The sequence below is a fragment of the Petaurus breviceps genome, unplaced genomic scaffold (genome assembly GCF_028583685.1).
Source record: "Petaurus breviceps papuanus isolate PSGF00001 unplaced genomic scaffold, PetGlider_PUasm1.0 229, whole genome shotgun sequence".
Lineage (NCBI taxonomy): Eukaryota > Metazoa > Chordata > Mammalia > Diprotodontia > Petauridae > Petaurus > Petaurus breviceps.
In genome coordinates, this window is record NW_027185903.1 from 702,325 (window position 1) to 725,536 (window position 23,212).

The 23,212-nt window shown below is 40.3% G+C and overlaps 1 protein-coding gene across 2 annotated transcripts in view; it reads right to left on the bottom strand.

The window, feature by feature from the left end:
- SYT17 (synaptotagmin 17) overlaps positions 1–23,212 on the bottom strand; it is a 91,783-nt gene that overhangs the window by 57,255 nt on the left and 11,316 nt on the right. For both annotated transcript variants that reach the window (XM_069096031.1, XM_069096030.1), the window contains one exon: positions 20,937–21,556. In XM_069096031.1, the coding sequence (XP_068952132.1) occupies positions 20,937–21,556 (620 nt within the window). The remainder of the gene's footprint in view (positions 1–20,936; positions 21,557–23,212) is intronic.

The following is a 23,212-nucleotide window of genomic DNA, read 5'->3' on the forward strand; positions in this document are numbered from 1 at the left end:
AAGTTACTTAACCCCGATTGCTTTAAAAAAAAAACAACCAAGCAATTATTAAGCACCTACTATGTACCAAGCACTTGGTGTTTTGGTTGGTTTTTCTAAATTGCTTTTTCTCCCTCTTTATTTTTTCCTTTAGTATTATTCCTATTAATTTATTTTTAGTTTTCAACATTCACTTCCACAAGACTCTGAGTTCCAATTTCTCCCCATCTCTCACTTTTCCCCACCCCATTCTGATTACTCCTCCCTTCTATCAATGCTGTTCCACCTTTCTCTTATCCCCTTCTATTCTATTTTCCTGTAGGGCAAGATAGATTTCTCTACCCCATTGCCTGTATATCTTATTTCCCAGTTGCATGTAAAACAAATTTTTAACATTTGTTTTTAAAACTTTGAGCTCCACATTCTCTCCCTTCCTCCTTCTCCACTCACCCTCATTGAGAAAGCAAGCAATTCAATATAGGTTATACATGTGTAGTCAAGCAAAACACTTCATAACAGTCATGTTGTGAAAGACTATATTTCCCTCCATTCTATCCTGCCCCCCCATTTATTCTGTTCTCTCCTTTTACCCTGCCCTCCTCAAAAGTGTTTGCTTCTGATTACCCCTTCCTCCCATTTGCCCTCCCTTCTATCATTCCTCCCCCACCCTACATCCCTGAGCCATAAACAGCAAGCACCCTGGCACACCCAGGACAGCCTGCTAGCACATGTGCTTAGATCCACTTTTCTAAAAGGAAAGCAACTTTTAAGGGGTCAACAGTCTACTTTAATTACATTCACTAGTTCAAGGGAAAGGTCAGCACCCTGACTGTCAGAGAAATTAGCATAAAGACCAACAGACAGGGCTCTGACTGCCTGAACCAAAGCAGTGTTGCTGTACACTTTACATACAAAACTGGATCAAGAGAGCAGTTACATCTAAGCAGTCAGGGGGTCTGAACATATGGCTACTCAGAGTCTTGACCAGGGAATCACAAGGTCCTTCTCATAAGTGATCCCCAAAAGCAAAATACCAACTCAGAATATATATACACTTCTCAGAGTCAGAAGACATCACAACCCTTGTGACTCAGTGCCTAATGGACTTAGTACCAAAAGATTAAACAAGCTCCTCCTTAGGCAAATCCCTCCCCCAATGGGCTCCACATGAGGCCTATTAATGGACAGGGAAGATTTTATTATACCATTAACATGACATCCCCTTATCTACTTCCCTGTAGGGTAAAATAGATTTTCATACCCAATTGAGTGTATATATTATTCCCTCCTTAAGCCAAATCCAATGAGAGTAAGGTTCACTCATTCCCTCTCACCTCCCTCCTCTTCAAAAGCTTTTTCTTGCCTCTTTCATGTGAGATAATTTACCCCATTCTACCTCTCCCTTTCTACTTCTAGTACATTCCTCTCTCACCTCTTAATTTTATTTTTTTAGATATCATCCCTTCATATTCAACTCAACCTTCCAACTACCCTAATAATGAGAAAGGTCTCATGAATTATAAGTATCTTTCCATATAAACAGTTCAACTTTAATAAGTCCCTTATGATTTCTCTTTCCTGTTTACCTGTTTATGCTTCTCTTGACTGTTGTATTTGAAAGTCAAATTTTCTATTCAGCTCTGGTCTTTTCATCAAGAATGCTTAAAAATCCTCTATTAGATTGAATTTTCATTTTTTCCCCTGAAGGATTATACTCAGTTTTGCTGGGTAGGTGATTCTTGGTTTTAATCCTAGCTCCTTTGACCTCCAGAATATCATATTCCAAGTCCTTTGATCCCTTAATGTAAAAGCTGCTAAATCTTGTGTTATCCTGATTGTGTTTCCACAATACTTGAATTGCTTCTTTCTGACTGCTTTACAATATTTTCTACTTGACTTGGGAACTCTGGAATTTAGCTATAATATTCCTATAAGTTTTCCTTTGGGGATCTCTTTCAGAAAGTGATTGGTGGATTCTTTCAATTTTGTTTTCGTTTTGCTTTTTGGAGGGGGGAAGGCAGGGCAATTGGGGTTAAGTGACTTGCCCAAGGTCACACAGCTAATAAGTGTTAAGTGTCAAATGATAGAGTGAAACGAATTTCCAGCCCAAGACAACCTGGAAGGTTGATAGGAAAGGTCTATTGCACCAGTCTGAGAGAACAGCATAGTTCAGCATGGGCCACACTGGAACTCAAATTTGAACTCAAGTCTTCCTGATTCCAGAGCCAGTGCTCTATTCACTGAATAACCTAGCTGCCCCCAAATTCTTTCAATTTCTATTTTATCCTCTGGTTCTAGAATATCAGGGCAGTTTTCCTTGATAATTTCTTGAAAGATGATATCTAGGGTCTTTTTTTGATCATGGCTTTCAGGTAGTCCAATAATTTTAAAATTATCTCTCCTAGATCTATTTTCCAGGTCAGTTGTTTTCCCAATGAGATATTTCACATTGTCTCATATTTTTTTTTCATTCTTTTGGTTTTGTTTTATAATTTTTTGATTTCTCATAAAGTCATTAGCTTCAATTTGCTCCATTCTAATTTTTAAGGAATTATTTTCTTCAGTGAGCTTTTGGATCTTTTCCATATGGCTAATTTTATTTTTTTTTCTTTTTGGAGGGCAATTGGGGTTAAGTGATTTGCCCAAGGTCACATGGCTAGTTTTTGTGTTAAGTGTCTGAGGTCAAATTTGAACTCAGGTCCTCCTGACTCCACGTCCAGTGTTCTATTCACTGTGCCACCTAGCAGCCCACCAATTTTACTTTTTAAGAAATTCTTCTCCTCACTGGCTTTTTGGACTTCTTTTGACATTTGGGTTAGTCTATTTTTTAAGGTGTTATTTTCTTCAGCATTTTTTGGGGTCTCCTTTAGCAGGCTGTTGACACGTTTTTCATGATTTTCTTGCATCATTCTAATTTTCTTCCCAATTTTTCATCTACTTCTCTTACTTGACTTCCAAAATCCTTTTTGAGTTCTTCCATGGCCTGTGACCAAATTATATTTTTCTTGGAGGCTTTGGATGTAGGAGCTTTCACTTTGTTGTCTTCTGGTTGTAAGTTTTGATATTCTTTGTCACCAGAGTAAGAGTCTATAGTGTGATTATTTTCCCAGTTTGTTCATTTTCCCAGTCAATTACTTGACTTTTTAGATCTTTGTTAGGGTAGGCCTCTGCTTCCAGGGTAGAGGGCAAACTGTCTCAAACTTAAGGGGTTTTCTGCAGCTGTTTTCAGAAACACTTCCAGGGACCTGTAAATGTTCAGCTCTTCCAAGGTTCTATGATCAAAGGAGAGGTGCTTTTCATTCCTCTGCTAGTCTGAGCTCTGTCTGTGAGTGACCACAGGTACTCTTTTCTGCCTTAGAGCTGTGTGGAAGATTCCCTCTCCACCACTGCCACGAGCTCCACCATTCCAGTGATTGTCCTGGCCCCAGGACTGCCATCCTGTACTGGGACCCAAATCCAAGCACAGGCAAAGCAAGAAAATCCTGCCTTAGTACCAGCAAAGAGATCCCTGCAAGACCCCTCTGATCAGTTGCTCAATCCCTAAAACCGTCTGTGAGCCAAAAGCTCCAGAAGGAGTCTCTGCTGCTGCTACCCTAGGGCTAAGGCCTGACCGTGCTCCTCTCTCACCCAGGTCTGACAGCCCTTTACCACTGACCTTCTAAGTTGTCTCTGGCATTTATGAGTCGAGAAGTCTGGAAACCACCACAGATGCCAATGATTCAGTCCCCTGAGGCCTGCCCCAGCCCTGTCTGTTCTAGCATGGCCCATGCTGAGCTATGCTCTTCTCTCAGAGTGGTGCAATAGACCTTTCCTGTCGACCTTCCAGGTTGTCTTGGGCTGGAAATTTGTTTCATTCTATCATTTTGTGGGTTCTGCTGCTCTCAGCTAAAGGATTGTTTTTTTGTTTGTTTGTTTGTTTAGAGTCATTGTTTAGAGTATTTGGAGGGGTTTGGGGGAGATCTCAAGCAAGTCCCTGCTTTTACTCCACCATCTTGGCTCTACCCCCCTCTCCCTCTTTCTTTTTTAATCCCCATGACACGGGATAGGCTTGATGGGTAGGAGAGGATATGGGGTATTAAAAAAAGAAAGATGATGTGAAAAGAAAAGGTAAGAATAAAAAGGATGATTTTTTTAAAAGGAACAGGAAAATACTCACTGCCAGGCAGTTTACGGAAACCTGAGCTGGATGACCATGTTTTAGCTACCACAACTTCTCTGTCTTTTAGGTTGAAATGTTCTGCCCTGTTCTCTCTGACTAGCCAAATTCTATCTACTCTTCCACATTCAGCTTCCCTAGCCCCTCCAATCAGATGGGATCTTGTCCCTCCTCTGAAGCCGACCATTAGCTCCTGGTGATGTTTCTTATACTGTTGTATTGAAGTGTTGTTCAATTGTTTCCAGTCATGTTCAACTTTTCATGACCCCTTTTGGCATTTCCTTGGCAAAGATACTGAAGTGGTTTGCCATTTCATTCTCCAGGTCATTTTGCAGATGAGGAAACGGAGACAAACAGGGTTAAGTGACTTGCCCAATGTCACACAGCTAATGTCTGAGGCCAGATTCAAACTCTAGTCTTTCTGACTCCGGGCCCTCTATCCACTGCACCAGCTGGCTGACAATTGAAATTTTCCTCGTCTCTGCTGTAATCATCATGTTGTGCATATTTTTCAATCTCTTATTTTCCTAAGTCTAAGTAAGCTCCTTGAGGGCAGGGCCTCCGTCTTCTCTATCTTGACAGCCCTCTCTCAGAGTTGAGCACAGTGTCTTGCACACAGCAGGTATTCAAAAGATGTGTAGCACAAATGCTGCTAAATTCTGAATTTATACAGAGTACTAGGTTTAATGCAGAGTTACTTTTGCATGACACATTAGCTTAAGACCAAAACCCACTAGGCTAAGAACTTCGATGGTCATCTTTTAAACTCAATTGGCAACAGACTAGCAAACTCTACAAGGTAAATGAATTGCTAAAGTAAAACATTTGAATGCAGTCTTAATTAAGCGGAGGCAGTGTCGCATAGTAGTGGGCAGCTAGGTGGTGCAGACAGAGTTCCGGGCCTGGAGTTAGGAAGATTCCTCTCCTAAGTTCAAATCCATCTTCAGACACCCACTTGACCCCGGACAGGTCACTTAACTCTGTTTGCCTTAGTTTTCTCATCTGAAATATTAACTGGAGAAGGAAAGGGTAAAGTGCTCCACCATCTTTGCAAAGAAAACCCCCAATGGGGTCAGGAAGGGTCAGACATGACTGAAACAACGGAACAGTAACAATGCAGTACAGTGGACCAAAGGCTGACCTTGAGTTAGGAATGCCTAGAGTTGGTTCAAGTCTTGCTTCTTATATAAACTGGGGGTGGGGTCATGGTAAAGTCACTTAATCTCTGAGTGTCCTAGGTGAACGTCTAAGGCTAAGGAAAGAAGAGTTGCTATTTGGCATCAGTGAAGGGAGTTTCCATATCAGGAATCTATGACAATGATGAAATCGTGGATGGAGATTCCTATTCCTCCTTTTTCTCCATTCCATACTCAAAAAGGTTGTCATGGCAAAGTCTCTAGAATGAATTGACAAAAGGTTGGAAAGACTCATACAAACTAACTTTGGAGAGTCCACTGGTCTCCACCATTCCAGGTGAATCAAGAAGTCTTCTCAGTTCTCTTTCAACCTGCCCTCCATAGTTGACAAAGGAGGCTGGGGATCACTGTGACTGTCTTCTCTACAGCTCCCTTTATTGTCTCCATTCCCCCTTCATCCTCTCCCACACTGCACATTTCAGGCTGGTACTACCGACCTGGAGTCAAGAAGACTTGAGTTCAAATGCGACCTCAGATTCCTAGCTATATGATCCTGGATAAGACACTTAACTACTTCTTGCCTCAGTTTCCTCATCTGTAAAATGAGGATTACAATAGCACATACCTCACAGGATTGTTATGATCAAATGAGATCAATAGTTGTAAAGTACTTAATATGGTGCCTGGTACAGAGTAGGCATTTGTTAACTTCCTTGTCTTCCTTCCATAGACACAGTTTCATGGACATTGAAATCCTAGAAACTTCAATCAGATCCATCCTTGAGGCCCAGGGCCTCATTTGAAATACAGACCATATGTACAAATTTATGTATAGCAGCTCTTTTCATAGTAACAAAGAATTGGAAACTAAGGGAGTATGCATTAACTGGGAGATGACTGAACAAATTTTGGTATATGAATGTAACGGAATACTCCTGTCCCATAAGAAATGATGAAAGGGATAATTCCAGTAAAATCTGGGAAGACCTGTAAAAGCCGAGGAAAAGTGAAATTGACAGAACTAGAAGACTAATTTCTACTATAATGACATTGTGAAGAAAGCTGTTTTGTAAGTCTTATCAACCACAATTGCAGAGGCGGGATGACAAAGTGACCCTCTAAGAGAGTAGTGATAGGCTCAGGATACAGAATGAGATACATAGTTTTTGGACATGGCCAATGCGGGAATTTGTTTGACTATGAATATTTGTTGTAACAGATTTTATTTTTTTTCCTTTTTCTTTTTTAATGGTGGTGGGGAGTAAGAAAGAAAGAAAATTTATTTCTGTTCATTGAAAAAAATAAAGAAATTAAAAAAAAAAGAAATGTAGTCCTTTCTCTAAAACGAGTCCAGTTACAAATGTTTATTGACTGATTAAAAATCACTCTTTGTGCCCTGTCTCTGCTGTGAGAAGCTCACTTTTTAGTGGGGGTGGAGAGGGGAACTCTGTCATGTTTCCCAGTGTGTGGCTCAAGGACCCTGTGAGAGAAACAGACAGTTTGCTTGGGCACCATCACTCAAAGGCTTAAGTTAGCTTGGCCACTATGTTGTCAAGGACAATTGGGTTTACACTGCCATTTCAACTCACCCCAGGAAAGCAATTTCCTTGTTTGATTAGAGGCCTAGCTGACAGAGCCCAAGTCATCCTGATGGTGAGGATGCCGCAGGGGCCTTTGGAAAGTGCTGAATTATACTACCTGCCACTCTGGCTACTAACCTCTGATTTGTCTTTGATCCAGTAACATCCCAGATAACCATGGGAGCTACATGAAAGGGAAAAAAACCCTCTTCACTATCACCTGGAAGGAGCAGGAGCTTAGAATCACTCCACATCTGGTCCAAAGGAAATTGTGGTAGCAGCTGTTTTGGTGACTGGATAAGATTTTAATTTCAAGATCGGCCTTTTAACCTGCTTGTCCCCTTCTACATTTCTACATATACAGTGCCTCTTAGGTCCCATTTAATTCTTTTTTTTTTTGGAAGGGGGAAGGCAAGGCAATTGGGGTTGTGACTTGCCCAAGGTCACACAGCAAGTAAGTATGTCAAGTATCTGAGGCCATGTTTGAACTTAGGTCCTCCTGACTCCAGGGCAGGTGCTGTATTCACTGTACCACCCACCTGCCTCCTAATTTAATTCTTAAGATGCCTAAGAAGCCCAAAATACAATTAGATACCAGCATGCAAATTAGGTCAACTAACCATTAAGGACCATCAAACACTAAAGCATGTGACTAAGAAATGAGCCCAAGCAAAACCCAGGGCTCTTTTTCAATCCTGACACATTACAAGACCTTTTTTTTTTTTTTCTTTTTTGCTGTAGGAAACTGTGATATAGGAGGGAAAGCACTAGATTTGAAGTCCGAGTCCATATTGAAGTCAGGCTCTGCTATTTACCAGAGTTGTGTGACTTTGGTCAAGTCACTTACCTCCTCTGAGTCTCAGTATCCTCATCTGTAAAGTGAGAGGACTTTTTATTTTTTTTGCCTTTTGGAGGGCAATTGGGGCTAAGTGATCTGCCCAAGGTCACATGACTACTGTGTGTGTGTGTGTGTGTGTGTGTGTGTGTGTGTGTGTGTGTGTGTGTCTGAGGCCAGATTTGAACTCAGGTCCTCCTGACTCCAGAGCCAGTGCTCTATTCACTGTGCCACCTACCTGCCCCCATGAAACTTTTCTTAATCCCCGCAGGTGCTACTACTCTCCCATCAAATAGTGTTTTTTTTTAAGGCAACTGAGATTAAGTGACTTGCACAGGGTCACACAGCTAGTAAGTGTCTGAAGCTAGATTTAAACTCAGGTCTTTCTGATTCCAGGACCTGTTCTATTCACTGTGCTACCTAGCTGCCCCTTGTATTTATTTTAGAAATAGAAATTCTCCTCTAAGGACTACTTTTATGAATTCCAAAATTTGGGGCAGGTTTTATTTTGTATATATTTATATATTTACATGTTATCTTCTCTGAAAGAATGTAAGTTTCTTGAGGACAGACTTTCACATTTTTTTCCTTTGTTATCCTCAATGCCTAAAACAGCATTTGATGTGTATAAGGCAACAGTGGTTGTGGATTAATTGATTGATGGGGGTTGAAGGGTGAGAGGGAAAGATGGAAGAGTCTTTGGATGCTTTGGGCAGATCACAGAGGTCTTCTCTGCCAGGATCTCTTTGGCCAGATATCTAGTAGGAGCTTTTCCCTACCATTCTGGCATCCTATCCTATTATCACCTCCCAGTTTTTGAACAAGGAGGCCAAACTTGCCATCTCCTTCTCTTCTAAGCACCACCACATACAGATCTTGGCTCGATATAATTTACCAAATGTCACCTACCACAGCAAAGTTGGATTGTCTCAGTTGTGTCCTATTCTTCATGACCCCTTTTGGGCTTTTTGTTTGTTTGTTTTTAGGAAAGATACTGGAGTGGTTTGCCCTTTCCTTCTCCAGTTCATTTTCCAGATGAGGAAATGGAGGCAAACAGGGTTAGGTGACCTTCCCAGGGTCACACAGCTAGTAGGTATCTGAGGTTAGATTTTAACTCAGGAAGATGAGTTTTTCAGATTCCAAGCCTAGGGCTCTATCCACTGAGTCACCCAGCTGACTTCCACAATAAAGAAATAGGTCCACAGGTCCTTCTCTCTGATGGACCTTGTCAGTGCTGCTACAAAAATCCATCTCTAAGTGGAACATCATAGTTGGAAGGAACTACAAAGGCCCAATCTACTCATTTTATAGATGAAAACAGCAAGGACCAGAGAGCTTAGATGATTTATCCAAGATCACACAACAAGTAAGTAGCAGAACCAAAATTTTTAATGCAGCTCCACCCAGTAAGCATTCATTAAGCACCTTACAGTATGCCAGGAGCTGTGTTAAGTGATGGGATTGTTACAAACACAAAAGTGAAACCATCTCTGAACTCTAGGAGAACACAATCTAGCCAGGAGAGATGTACATAAAAATAGATACAAGATAATCTGGGGAGAAAAAAACCTAGCAGTCGGGGGAGGGGAGTAAGGAGTGGGGATCAGGGAAAGATTCATGGAGTAGGTGGTACCTGAGCTGGCTCTTGAAAGAAAGTAGAGATTCCATGACGTAGAGGTAAAAAAAAAAAATGCATTCCAGGTATGGACTGACAGCAAGAGGAAAGGAGAGGAGCCAAGGGATGGAGTGATATGTACGAGGTATTCATTGCTAGTGAATGTTAAAAGAAGGATCAACTATTATATATTAAGTATACTACATATTAGTGTTATATATTAGTTATATATTTATAGAACATCTCAATTATATATTAGTGTTGTGTATAATAATAATAATAATATAAAAATAATATTTATATGCTATATAATTATACATTCATATCCTGTGTCCAATAAAATATAAATATATGTGTATATCCTATATAATATATAATTATATATTCATATCCTATATAATGTAATTCTACATTAGTATTAATATATAATATGTAATATAATTCTATATTCGCATCTTATATAATGACATTCCAGTATCCTATATAATATATAATTGTTAGAATTAACAAAATACATATAAAATATAATTATCTATTCATATAATTAATAGTTTATTTAATATATAACATAATTATCCTATTAGTATTTTATTAAATATAATTATCTATTTGTATAATATATAATATCTATTAGTACCCTATATAATATACAAAATAATTATCTATTAGTATCCTATATAATTATCTATAAAATACAATTATCTATTCATATAATATATAATTAACAGTATCCTATTTAATATATAATATAATTATCCTATTAATATCCTATTAAATATAATTATCTATTTGTATAATATATAATATGTAAAATAATTATTAGTATTCTATATAATTATCTTTTAGTATCATGAAATATATAATCATTATACATTTCTATAAATATAGAACACATTAGTATTCTACATTAAGGCTGGCAAGGTCAAACGTGGCCACGTTGTGACCAAACTTTAAATACCAAACAAGGGCATTTCAGTTTGCTGCTAGAATTAGACGTGCTCCTTAGGCAAAGCACTCCAGCAGCCACCTGGAGGATGAATTTAAGTGAGGAGACACCTAAGGCAAGAAGACTAACTGCGAAGAGATTCAATAGTCTTTTTGACCCAAGCTTCCCTAGCCTTCCTGGCTTGGTTTTCTGCTCCTTAGGCACCTGGCTCTTTCTTAGATAGGAGCCCTCTTGAGCTGACAGCCCTCCAGGAGCTGAAAGCCAGAATATTCTTAGACTTTTCCGAATCGTTTGTCCAGCACGGTAATATAGTTCATCGGCACCAGAGCCACTAGGAAGCCCAGTGCCTGGTTTTGCTTGAAGGCTAAGACATCCTGAAAAAAAAAGCCATTTCCCACTGAGGGTTGCTTTCCAAAGCCCTTTTCGTTGCATCCTGCCTCCTGGTGTGCTGCTATTACTGAGATGCATTTGCATCTGGTTACTGATATGATTAACCACCAAAAGCAAGAGCAAGATAACCTCCTCCTGGGCAGGCGGTGATTCTGAAAAAGTCAAGGCACAGAGGCTGTTCCAAGTGAATGCATAAAAGCCTGCGTGACTCCAGGCCAAGGGAAAGAGTGGTTTTCATTAAAAGACTGACATTTACCTTGTCGAGAGCCTTGACTGTTGAGCCCTTCACGAGCTGGGAGCAGTAATAGAATACTAAACACTGTTATTCGTTTTTATTTACCAGGTCACGGTATTTAGGCCTTGCTTGGGGCACAACATTGTCTGGTGGCTCTAAGAGCTCCAGACAGACTGGGGAACCAGTGACACCCTTGCTACAGTTTCAGCAGGTGGCCTTAGGCAGACTCCTTTAACCTACAGACTCCTTTGGCAAAAACAAACAAACAAATCTCTTCCTAACTGTCCAGATAGTGTTAAGACTAAGACCCAGTGTTTACAGACCTAACAGAGTCCAGAGAACAATGCCCTAGAGGCCCCGGTGGGTTTTCCTGGATTTCCTTCTGGGCTTCCCTCCTCCCTCCCATCCATGCCTGAGCTCCTGCAGCTGATTATTTAAATAGGTATGCCATCCAGTGACTTGACACCCCAACCACCATCCTTGAGTTTCTGGTGGTACATGTTTTCCTGCATCTCTGTTTCTATTTGTTGTTCTTATTCTTCATGACCCCATTTAGGGTTTTCTTGGCAAAGATACTGGAATCATTTGCCATTTCCTTCTTCAGTTCATTTACTGATTAGGAAACTAAGGCAAACATGGTTATGTGACTTGTCCAGGGTCACACAGTAAATGTCTGAGGCCAAATTTGAACTCAGGGTTTCCTGACTCCAGGCTCAGGCCTTTATCTACTGCCCCGCCTAGCTACCCTTAAATTTGATTACTGTAAATAATTTCAAATGAAAATGGGCCTCTGAAATGAAGTGATAGGGCACTATGGTGGTGGTGGAAAGGGCATTGTATTTGAAGTTACAAGATCTGAGTTCAAACCCTAGCTCTTCCACTTAATGTCTTGAGCAAGTCACCCTCCTTTCTCTTCGCCCAAGTTTCTTCGTATGTAAAATGAGGGGATTAGACTGGAAGCATTGGTTTTTTTTTTTTGAGGCAATCAGGGTTATGTGACTTGCTGAGGGTCACTCGCCCAGTAAGTATCTGAGGTCACATTTGAACTCAGGTCCTCCTTACACCAGGACTAGTGTTCTACCCACTACACCACCTCCTAGCTGCCCCAGAAGCAGGGATTCTTAACCTTTTGTCTGGCGAAGTCTAGGGACCTCTTCCCAAAAGGATGTTTTTAAATCCATAAAATGAAATGCAAAGGATCGCAAAGAAAATCAAATATACTGAAACACAGTTATCAAAATATATACATATATTAATTCATGGACCCCAAGTTAAACATCCCCGGACTTGACAATTCCTTCCAGTTCTAAATTCTGTAACACCAGCATTTTCCATTTAATCTTTTTAAGATTCACTTGAGGGACAGAAGAGAGGCAATCAGTCAGCTTTATTTTAATTAATTAACCATGTCACAAAGGTTGATGCTACACCCCAGCCACTAACTTCAAAATGAGAGCAGTTTTTTTTTTTTGGAGGAGGGAAGGCAAGGCAATTGGGGTTAAGTGACTTGTCCAAGGTCACACAACTAGTGTGTTCAAGTGTCTGAGGCCGGATTTGAATCCAGGTCCTCCTGACTCCAGGGCCGGTGTTCTATTCACTATACCACTTAGCTACCCCATGAGAGCAGTTTTAAGATCTAAATTCCAGGCTGCGTAACAAGGGTTTGCCCATAATCTCATAAGCTTCATCAAAATATTTTTATGAAAAGTTCCCAAAGGAAGAACTCTGGGATTCTAACCCATGCCACACCTGAAAGCAACCACCCTGTGGTCCCCTTTCTCTATAAGGGAAGCCTAGAGTCTGAAAGAACCACTCGTTGTTTGGGGGTGGGGGTGGAGGTGGAGGTGGAGAGGTGGGGGGGTGGTAGAACTGGAAGGGAGCAGCTAGGTGGCACAGCGGATAGAGCGCCAGCTCTGGAAACAGGGAGACCTAAATTCAGATCCAACCTCAGACACTAGCTGTGTGATCCTGGGCAAGTCGCTTAACCCCAACTGCCTCTAAAAAAAAACCCAAAACTGGAAGGAACTTTAGATCTCACTGGAGACTGAGGCTCAGAGAGGTTAAGTACTATTCTTAAGGCCCTATTACTTGTGATGGAGCCAGGCTCATAGACTGAGAGCTTGAAAGAACCTTAGAGATCCCTGAATCCTAACCCCTTGTTTTCCATATGAAGAAACAGCCCCAGAGAAGGCAAAGAACTTGCCCTGGGTCACACACCTGTATCACCCAGGCATTCATGGTAGGATGAGAACCTGGATCTTCCTAGCTCCAAGTTCAGCACTCCATACTTAATGCCACAAGTGTTCAGACTCACAAGCAAGTAGTGTTCTTGCAGCTACACCAGAGATTCCCAACAGGTGTGCTGTGTGCCTCAGAGTTATTACAAAAGGTCTACAACTTCCAATGTGTACTAAAAATTGTCATTTTTATTTGGAGGGGGGAAGGCAAGGCAATTGGGGTTAGGTGATTTGCCCAAGGTCACATAGCTAGTAAGTGCCAGGTGTCTGAGGTGGGATTTGAACTCAGGTCCTCCTGCCTGCAGGGCTGGTGCTCTATTCATTGCACCACCCATGTCATTTTGATCTTTTTTTAGAACCACAAAATATGCAATGTGACTCTGGATAACAAATGAATAAATATTCAGTCTGGGTCTTATTTATTTTTATATACTATATAAAATTTTATATATTTATGTAATTTTAGAAATAAATTTATTTTTGTATAATGTATATAAATATAAATGTTGTATTTCTGTGGTTGGTTCAGACATTTAATTTCATTTTTCTAAATAACTCTCTGTGTGAAAAGTCTATGTATCATGCAGAAGGGTGAATCACCTGAATCTTAGAATGGTGAGGTCAAATTCAAATAGAAATCAATCCCCTCAGGTGCATACTGACTTAGGAGATGACAAATTAATATTATCTATGTTGTATTGAGGGGCATGCAGGTGTGTAGTGGATAGAGTGTCAGGCCTAGAGTTAGGGAGGTCTGAGTTCAAATCTAGGCTCAGATACTTACTAGGTGTGTAACCTTAGGCAAGTCACTTAACCCTGTTTGCCTCAGTTTCCTCATCTGTAAAATGAGCTGGAGAAGGAAATGGCAAACCGCTCCAATCTCTCTGCCAAGAAAACCCCAAAAGGGGTAACAAAGAGTCAGACATAACTGAACAACAATAACAAAATGGAATTTTTATTTCTTTTGTTAAACATTTCTCAATTACATTTTAATCCGGTTCAGGTCTCATTGAGGAATTTTGCAGACCTTGAGTCTGACATCTCCATCTGAGAAGATTTCCTGGAGCTTGCCTGGAGTCACAAAATCGGTCAAGATTTGAACCCGGGACTTGGTCAGCCTTAACAACTTATGCTACAATGCCTTTCCTGGTTTAGCAGATGAAGGGCTGGCTGGCCCTGGAGTCAAGATCCTGTGTCCAAGTGGGATTTCTGATACATATTGCCTGTGCCTCTAGGGGCAAGTCGCCAACCCTTTCTAGGCCCCAGACTAAGCCTGCACAGGGCAGAGAAGTCACTGATTTTCATTGCTTGTGGTATCTCATAGAATCACATGTCTAGAGATGGAAGGGACCTTATACCTTCTCTAGTTTTACAGAAAAGGAAACTGAGACCCAGGTAATTTAAATGTCTTGACCAATGTCATAGAGGTAATTAACATCCCCAAGAGTTCCCCACACTGACAATATCTGAACAAAAAATATTCCTATTCCAAAGAACTGGAATTCCTATTGCAAAGAATAATGGAAGTAAGGGGGTCATCATACCGAAGAAGGCTGGAAGCCAGTGGTGTGGTCTTCAAATAAAATGTAACAAGTATGAAAAGGTCTATGTCAATGCATGGTGCTATTTCCCAGTGGTCTTGGGTCTTGACTCCAACTGACTCAAAAAAGCTAATCAAAATTAAAACTCACTGGGTTTGGCAGTTCTAAGAGCAGGAAATAAAATCATCCAATCCTCAGAGATGAGAAGGAAAGGCCTTTACTCCTGATGTGGATTTAGAGTATTTGACTGTTCCTTAAAGTCACACCTATCCTCAAAGGATGGGGGTTTACCATCCCCAGAGACCCTTCTGTTTCCCAAATAGGGAAATCATTTCACTTCTTTATGATTGCTTCTTCATCTGCAAAATGAGAAGGTCTAACTTGGTCTCCAAGGTTTCTTCCAGTTTTAAACATTCTACTGATCTGATATCCTCCATTCAGAGAGTAATTCCCAGGAAGGAGATAGAGACATCCAACACTGTAAGCATAGAAGACTTTGCTTCTGTATTTTCATCTCTAGCACTTTGCACAGTATTTGGTACATTTTTGTTGCTATTGCTCCCTGGATTCAGTCATGTCTGACTCTTCTTGACCTCATATGGGTTTTTTTGGGAAAAGATACTGAAGTAGTTTTGCCATTTCCTTCTCCAACTCATTTTATGGATGAGGAAACTGAGGCTAAGAGGGTTAAGTGACTCCTCCAGGGTCACACAGCTGATAAGTTTCTGAAGCTGTATTTGAACTCAGACTAGATGCCCAGCCTGCATTTAGGTGGCCAAACTAGGCACACATTCCTCTTCCTGAGTTCAAATCTAGCCTCAGAAACTTACCAGCCGTGTGACTCTGAGCAAGTCACTTAATCTTTTTTTGCCTCCATTTTCTCATCTGTAAAATGAGCTGGAGAAGGAAATGGCAAACCACTCCAGTAATTTTGCCAAGAAGACACCAAATAGGATCACAAAGAGTCAGACACAACCAAAATAAATGAACAACAACAGCAACTTGCTTAATAAATATTTTGAGGTTTTGTTGTTGGCTTTTTGGTCATTCAAACTCCAACACTTCTCAAGGGGGTATCTTGGAGGGAGGTAGCCTTCTTTGGAAGTATAAATTCTAATGTATTTGGTTTAGTTTTTTTTTTTTTTAATCCTCATTATTGTGTAATGACACCACCATTGATCTGGCTATTTCCCAAACATAGACAGCTATGGATATCACCCTGAAGACTTCTTCCTCAACCTGTTCAATGCTATTCAGTATTCAATCCTTAGCAATAAAAGGTTTCACTTCATATAGAGTAAATCTCAGCCTAACGCCATCTTATGAAACATAAATAGCTGCCGGACCTATGTGCAAATATCACTTTTTAACAAAACACATTTCCTTCTGTTTGTACAAAATCTGACACTTCTCCCAATAATCTTCTAAAATCAAGCATACTGAGAATAATTTGGCTGTGTAATACAATACTGCTGTGCTCCTCTGGCTTCTCTCCAAGAGAGAGTAGCCTGGTTTCCATGCTGGTCACACAAGTTGCATCTTTCAGACTTTGTAGATATCACAGTTTTCCTAGTAAAGGTTCTTAGCCCAGAATCTATGAACTTGTTATTTTTAATATTTTTAATTTCAATATAATCAGTTTCCTTTGTAATCCTATATATTTTATTTTATGCATTTAGTTAACATTTGTATAGTGCTTACTACATTTCAGGCACTTGGCTAAGCATTTTATAATTGTTATCTCATTTGATCATGTAAAAATATTATTATGAGAAATAGGTAAAAAGTCTTCATCAGACTTCCAAGTGGGTCCGTGGTACAAAAAAGGTTAAAACTCCCTGTCTTCAGGAGAGGGTTTTATGTTTGAGGACCAAGCCTAGATGTCAATGCCCACCCTCAGATGTTAATACATTTACATAGCATTGTACCTTCATGCTGCTTTAAAAACATATTTTGATATGTTTTTCTAAAAACATCGCTACTGTAAAGCAAGTGACAATATTATCATCATTTTACCAGGCTGCAAAAGTGAAAGGACTTGCTCAGGGTAACACAGCAAGTCCATGGAGGAGTACCTAGCAGTCTTATAACTCAAAGGCCTTTCTATCCAATTACAGATTTTATCTTTAGACATCAAATCACTACCCTGCCTTTTAGGCAGCTTCTAGGCATTATCATTCATGGCCAATTTCCTCCAAACTCCTTAGAAAAAAAAGCCTACTAACTACATCCAAGGCAGTATTATTTTTCAGCAACAAAAGATGCTGAGCCATTACGAAGCATAGATTTATTTCCATCCTTTATTGTCAGAGTCCAGTTTACTTTAATCTACCCTAATGAAAAGGATGTCTTTTTTTTTGCTTTTTTTTTTTTTTGTTTTGGAGAGGGGAAGGTAGGGCAATTAGGGTTAAGTGACTTGCCCAAGGTCACACAGCTAGTAAGTGTTACATGTCTGAGGCTGGATTTTGAACTCAGGTCCTCCTGACTCCAGGGCCAGTGTTCTATTCACTGCACCACCTAGCCGCCCTTGAACAGGGTATCTTTTAATGGCTTACGTGACTCAATGCTTCTTTCAAGCCATTTTTATATATAAGGTGCTAAACCAGACCTGAAATCCATCCTGAAATTCAGGGTATGATTTGTTGTTGAGTCATTTCAGTCATGGCCAACTCTTCACGATCCCATTTGGGGTTTTCTTGGCAAAGATACTGGAATAGTTTGACATTTCCTTTTCCAGCTCATTTTAAAGATGAGGAAACTGAGGCAAACAGGGTTAAGTGACTTGCCCAGGGTCACATAGCTAGTAAGTGTCTGAGGCTGGATTTGAACTTGAGTCCTCCTGACTCCAGGGCTGGAACTCTATCCACTGTGCCACCTAGCCTCCTTATGATTGCATGATAGGATCACTAAACTGACAATGAACACTCAGCTCAGACTCCCAAACAGCTCCACCCAAGATGTCATGTTCAAAAAGCAAATGGACAAGCAGGATAATATGATGGGAGCCACAGTATGAATCTATGCTCCTTTGATTGTCTTTCCCATGGCTTTTCCATGGCAGGGAATGCAGAACAACTCTAAAATCACCCTCCAGTGGTTAAAAGCGAAACATTCCATGTTTTATCCACAAAACATGACATAATCAGTTGAGCTCGTTTTTTTACCCATTACACTGACTGGTTCATTGATGAAATTATTTGGCTCACTGGACCATAGATTCAGAACTGGAAAGAACCTTAGAGACCATTTCAACCAGGCCCCTTCATTTTTGTTGTTGTTGTTGACTTGTTTCAGTCATGTCTGACTCTTCATGACCCCATTTGGGATTTTCTTGTCTGAGATACTGGATTTTGTCATTTCCTTCTCCAACTCATTTTACAGATGAGGAAACCGAGGCAAACAGGGTTAAGTGACTTGCCCAGGGTCACATAGATGATAAGTGCCAGAGGTCAGATTTTAACTCAGGAAAATGAGTCTTCCTGACTCTGGGCCTAACGCTCAATCCACTACACCATCTAGCTGCCCTTTATTTTACAGAGGAGGAAACTGAGGCCCAAAGGGATTAAGTTACTTGTCCAAAGTCACAAAGTAGTAAGTGGCATAATTGAGATCTGAACTCAGATCCTCTCATTCCAAAGCCATCGACTTTCCCACTTTGCCAAACCAAAGTAGGCCCGTGGATCCTGTACGGTTTCAATGATTATTTTATTTATATTCTCTAACAAAAGCATTCCTGAAAGGGGACTTATGCAGAACAAATATTTCCTCTACTAAATGTCACTCTGAAATCAAATTATCTGGAAGAGAAAAAAATGCATAATAACTGTCATCATGGGCTCAGTTACTCTTTCAGAATCTCTCTGTTAAAGCCCTCTGGAAAACACTTCGATGAAACGGGAGGAAAATGACTGACACAAAATATTTACTCCTAAACAGGATTTAAGAGTCAAACCCTGAATAATGTGAATTAACAATCACCTATTTAACAACCCAAACCCTGCAAGTAATCGGAAGCTATGTTTGACTGGTTGAGGTCTTCATGACCTGTTGGAATCTATCAATATGGAGATTTGCTTTTATTCCAAAAATTCACAAGGGCACCAGAATTCTCATAAAACTAACAGTCTCAAGCTCAACCTACAAATGACAATCTAACCTTCTGGGCTAATGCAGTCCTCAAAATGCCATCCATACCATCAATATTAAGAATTTTAGGAGAAAGAAAAATCAACCTCAGTACTTTAATTCAACTCATAAAATGTCACATTCAGTTTATTGTTCAGATTTTCTTCCAGAAGACATGAAGTCTGGAATTATAAGAGATGTAGCCCACCTCCTGCCTTTGGAATGAACACTTGTTATTTCACCTAAGTTTAACAACTACTGTCTGATCAACTTACAAATAGTGAAAAAGAAGCTTTGATTCAGTTCCAAATAGAAAACTCTATCAGGAAAATAATTCACCGAACTGTAACTGGCCAAACTTCTCTACCTGTAGTATCTCTCACCTCTAAATATCTGCTAAAACCCCTCCTGACACCAGGAGCTGCTAATCTCCTCCACAAAACCCTCAACCAAACTGATGCCCCAGGACATAAAACAAGGACTTGCTACTCCACTGGTTCTTAACCTTTTCTGGATCTTGAACCTCTTGAGTAATCTGATGACATCTATGAACCCCCTTCTCAGAAAAGAATTTTAAATGCAAAGTCCATAGCATTAAGTAAGCACTTACTGTCCCTAGCTAGGCAATGTGCTAAATGCTAAGAATACAAGGAAATACAAGGTCAGAGCCTGCCCTCAAGGAGCTCCATCCAAAGCAACAACATACAAACAAGATAAAAACAGGATAAATTGGAAGTCTTCTCAGAGGGAAGGCACTAAGATTAAAGGGGACTGGGAAAAACTTCTTGAAGAAAGCCAGGGAAGCTAGGAAGTAGAGATGAAGAGGGTAAGAGTTCTAGGCATGGAGGATATGGGAAACTGTCATGGATAATGAACAGCAAGGAGACCAGTGTGACTGAACTGAAGGGTGTGTTTAGGAGAGTAAAGTAAGACTGGAAAGGTGTGTGTGTGAGGGGAAGGGAGGAAGCAATTATACTAAAATACAGCTATCAAAATATTTATTTAAAAATTTTTAAAAAACAATTTTTGGAGAAGGGAAGGCAGGGCAATTGGGGTTAAGCCCAAGGTAACATGGGTACCAAGAGTTAAGTGTCTGAGGCAGGATTTGAACTCAGGTCCTCCCGACTCCAGGGCTGGTGCTCTATTCACTGTGAAAATTTTTCAAATAAACTTAAAATCAGTCCCAAGGTTAAGAACTCCTGAATTCTAACTCTACCCTCTCATTTTATAGATGAAGCAATTATGTCTCAGAGAGAACAAGTGATTCACACAAGTTCTTATAAGTAGAATTGGGACTTGACCAGTGCATCAACATCAGCAGCAGCAGCATCAATCCTCCAAACAACCCTGGGAAGTGAGTGCTTTTATTATCCCCATTCTACAAATGAGAAAACTGAGGCAAAAAGAATGACTTGCCCATGGACACATAGCTAGTAAAGGTTGGAGGCTAGATTTGAACTCAGGTCTTCTTGACTCCAGGTACAATGCTCTATCCACTGCACCACCCAGGAGCTATACTATGTCAGTCAGTTTATAGAATCAGTAAATTTTGCAGATCTGCATGTAGGAGTGTGAAGAATTGGGCCTTGCTATGAGAGGTCACAGAAGATGGGAGATGGCAGGTCACAGGCCTCATTCACCCTTGCTGTTACATTATGCCTCAGCTACCTATATTCCCAAGACAAGAACCTATAGTCAGCTTGTCTCAATTACCCTACTAATAATCACCCAGGGAAAGATTCCCGTAAGTGTGGGTGCTTCTAAAGGAATCAGACATCTTTCAGGGAGTCAGGGTATCAATTCCCTGGGCAACAAAGACTAAATTATCTTTTATTTTTTCCACATTCTCCAAAGCTGCTTTTTTTTTTTAAGACAAAAGTAAATGGGGAAGCTAGGTAGCACAGTGAATAGAGCACTGGCCCTGGAGTCAGGAGGACCTGAATTCAAATCTGGCTTCAGCCACTTAACATTTACTAGCTGTGTGATCCTGGGCAAGTCAGTTAACCCCAATTGCCTTGCCTTCTTCCCTCAAAAAAAAAAAAAAGTAAATGACATTTTTTTTTACCCAGTATTATCTCTATTCCTCCATCAAGCATTACAAGTCAAGAATCTTTCACCCAGCTAGCAGAAGTCACAGACATGCTTCTGAGAATTACCTTACCTGAGAACTGGGAACCAGAGCTTTCCACCAGTGCCCCCCCTTCACCAGATCCACTTCACTTAAAGGCACGGAAACTTTCCCAATGACACAGTGACGTGAGAATTTATCAAAATCCACTATAGTTAAAAGCAAAGTTCTTCTTTGGGCTTCTAGAAATGGGATCTCAAAGGTGTAGCGCTCTTCAAACACTGGGTTCTGGGTCTTGCGTTTGACACCTGTCTGCTTGGAATTCTTCTGGTCTGGCAAGAGGCAAATCTTCACATAGGGGTTTGAATGTGCCATATCTTGTCGAGAGCCATCGTAGGAGATGGGAGGTGGTAGGTCCCTGGCCTCGATCACCCTCACGGTTAGGTAGTTATGCAGCAGATCATACTGGGTGCTGAAATGCAGCATACCCAGCTGATACTTGGATAAGATCTCCTCATCAGTCAGTGACTCCAGGTCATCACTGTTAGAGTCAAGGGAGTATAGTCTGGGCTCGAACTTTCTAAAATAGTCATCGGGGGTGTAGGTCCTTCTCAGCACTGATGGTTGGATGATCTCTTTCTTGGCTCCAATAATCCCAAATTCAATGGGTTTAATATCGATTAGTGGTGAGCTGGGCCGTCTGGACTCAAGACCTAAACAGTGGTTGCACAGAACATGGATGATTATCACTTTGTAAATATATTTTATTTCACAGGTTCATCACTGCGCTAAGGAGGCCGCATGGTGTATTTAGTAATAAGAATACTAGATTACTATTCTAAAGACACAGGTTCTAATTCTGACTCTCAGTAGGTGACACAGTGGATCAAGTGCTCGACTTCAAATCAGGAAGAATCCTCTTCATGAGTTCAAATCTAACCTCACATTTACTAGCTGTATGACCCTGGGCAAGTCACTTAACCCTGTTAGCCTCAGTTTTCTCATCTGTTAAGTGAGCTGGAGAAGGAAACAGCAAATCACTTCAATATCTTTGAAAATCCCAGATGGGGTGACAAAGAGTCAGAGATGACTGGAAAACAACTGAATGACAATGACTTTGGATTGTCATTTCAGTTACCTCTATCATATTAGTTAATTTGCTTATTTGTAAAGTAAAGAAGTTAACAGCATGGTACAGTGGGGGAAATGCCAGATTGGTAGTCAGGGAAAAAGCTATCAAAGTATAACTCTGTCCTTTACTCCCCGTTCAACAAGAAATGTTGGGCCTCCGTGGGCCTCTCTTTCATCATCTGTAAAATGAAAGGGTTGAACTCTGAGACCTCTTTCCACTCAAGATCTATGATCCCAAGATGCCATGATCTATAAAATGGGAAGCTGGATTCAGGGATGTCAAACTTAAGAAACCCTGGCCACAATCATCTGCGAAATTGTCTAGTGCTGGCCTTAACCAAATTAAAGTGTAATTGGGAAATGTTTAACAAAATAAATAAAAATACAATGTAACACAGATAATGGTAATTTGAGGCTCTCTACGTTAGCATGCAGCCAGCAGGGATCTATTTCTATTTGAGTTTGACACGGCTTGATTAGATAGTCTCTCATTTGACGTAAAGCTAGGTGACTTGGTGGATAGAGCACTGGGCCTCACACATTTACTAGCTGTATGATGCTGAGCAAGTCACTTAATCATCCTGTTTGCCTCAGTTTCTTCATCTGTAAAGTGAGCTGAGGAAGGAGATGGCAAACCATTCCAGTATCTCTGCCAACTGAGAACAACTGAACTGAAAAAAAAGTGTTTTAGCTCTTTGAATGAAAGTGTTCAAAATCAGTCTTAGGTCAAATTGTGTAATAGGCAAGATCTGATACACCACTGAATGTTGGAACTCCAAGAGACTTCTAAGGGATTTGCCTCAACTCTGCTACCTTCCCTCTATGATTATCTCCCATTTACCCGGTATATATCTTGTTTGTACATAGTTGTCTGCATGCACCCCCCCCCCCAACTTTAGACTGTGTTCCTTGAGAACAGGGACTGTTCTTTGCCTTCCTTTTTATCCAGAATTTAGCACAGTGCTTGGCCAGCCATATTTGGTATTTAATACATGATTGTTGACTTGATCTTAGTGATCATTTAGTTATAACCACTTGTTTTATAATTGAAGAAAATAAATTCTAGAAAGAATAGGTTCCTTTTGACTTTGTTTTCTTTTTTCTCCAACAAAATCTATTGTCAGGAAAATATCTGAAAACCTTCTTCACATTAAAGTATGAATATCTGTTAAGTCAGTATCTCTCCCAATGTGTGATTTTTTTTGCCTTACCCCCAGAGAAATAAATGGGCATTTTTG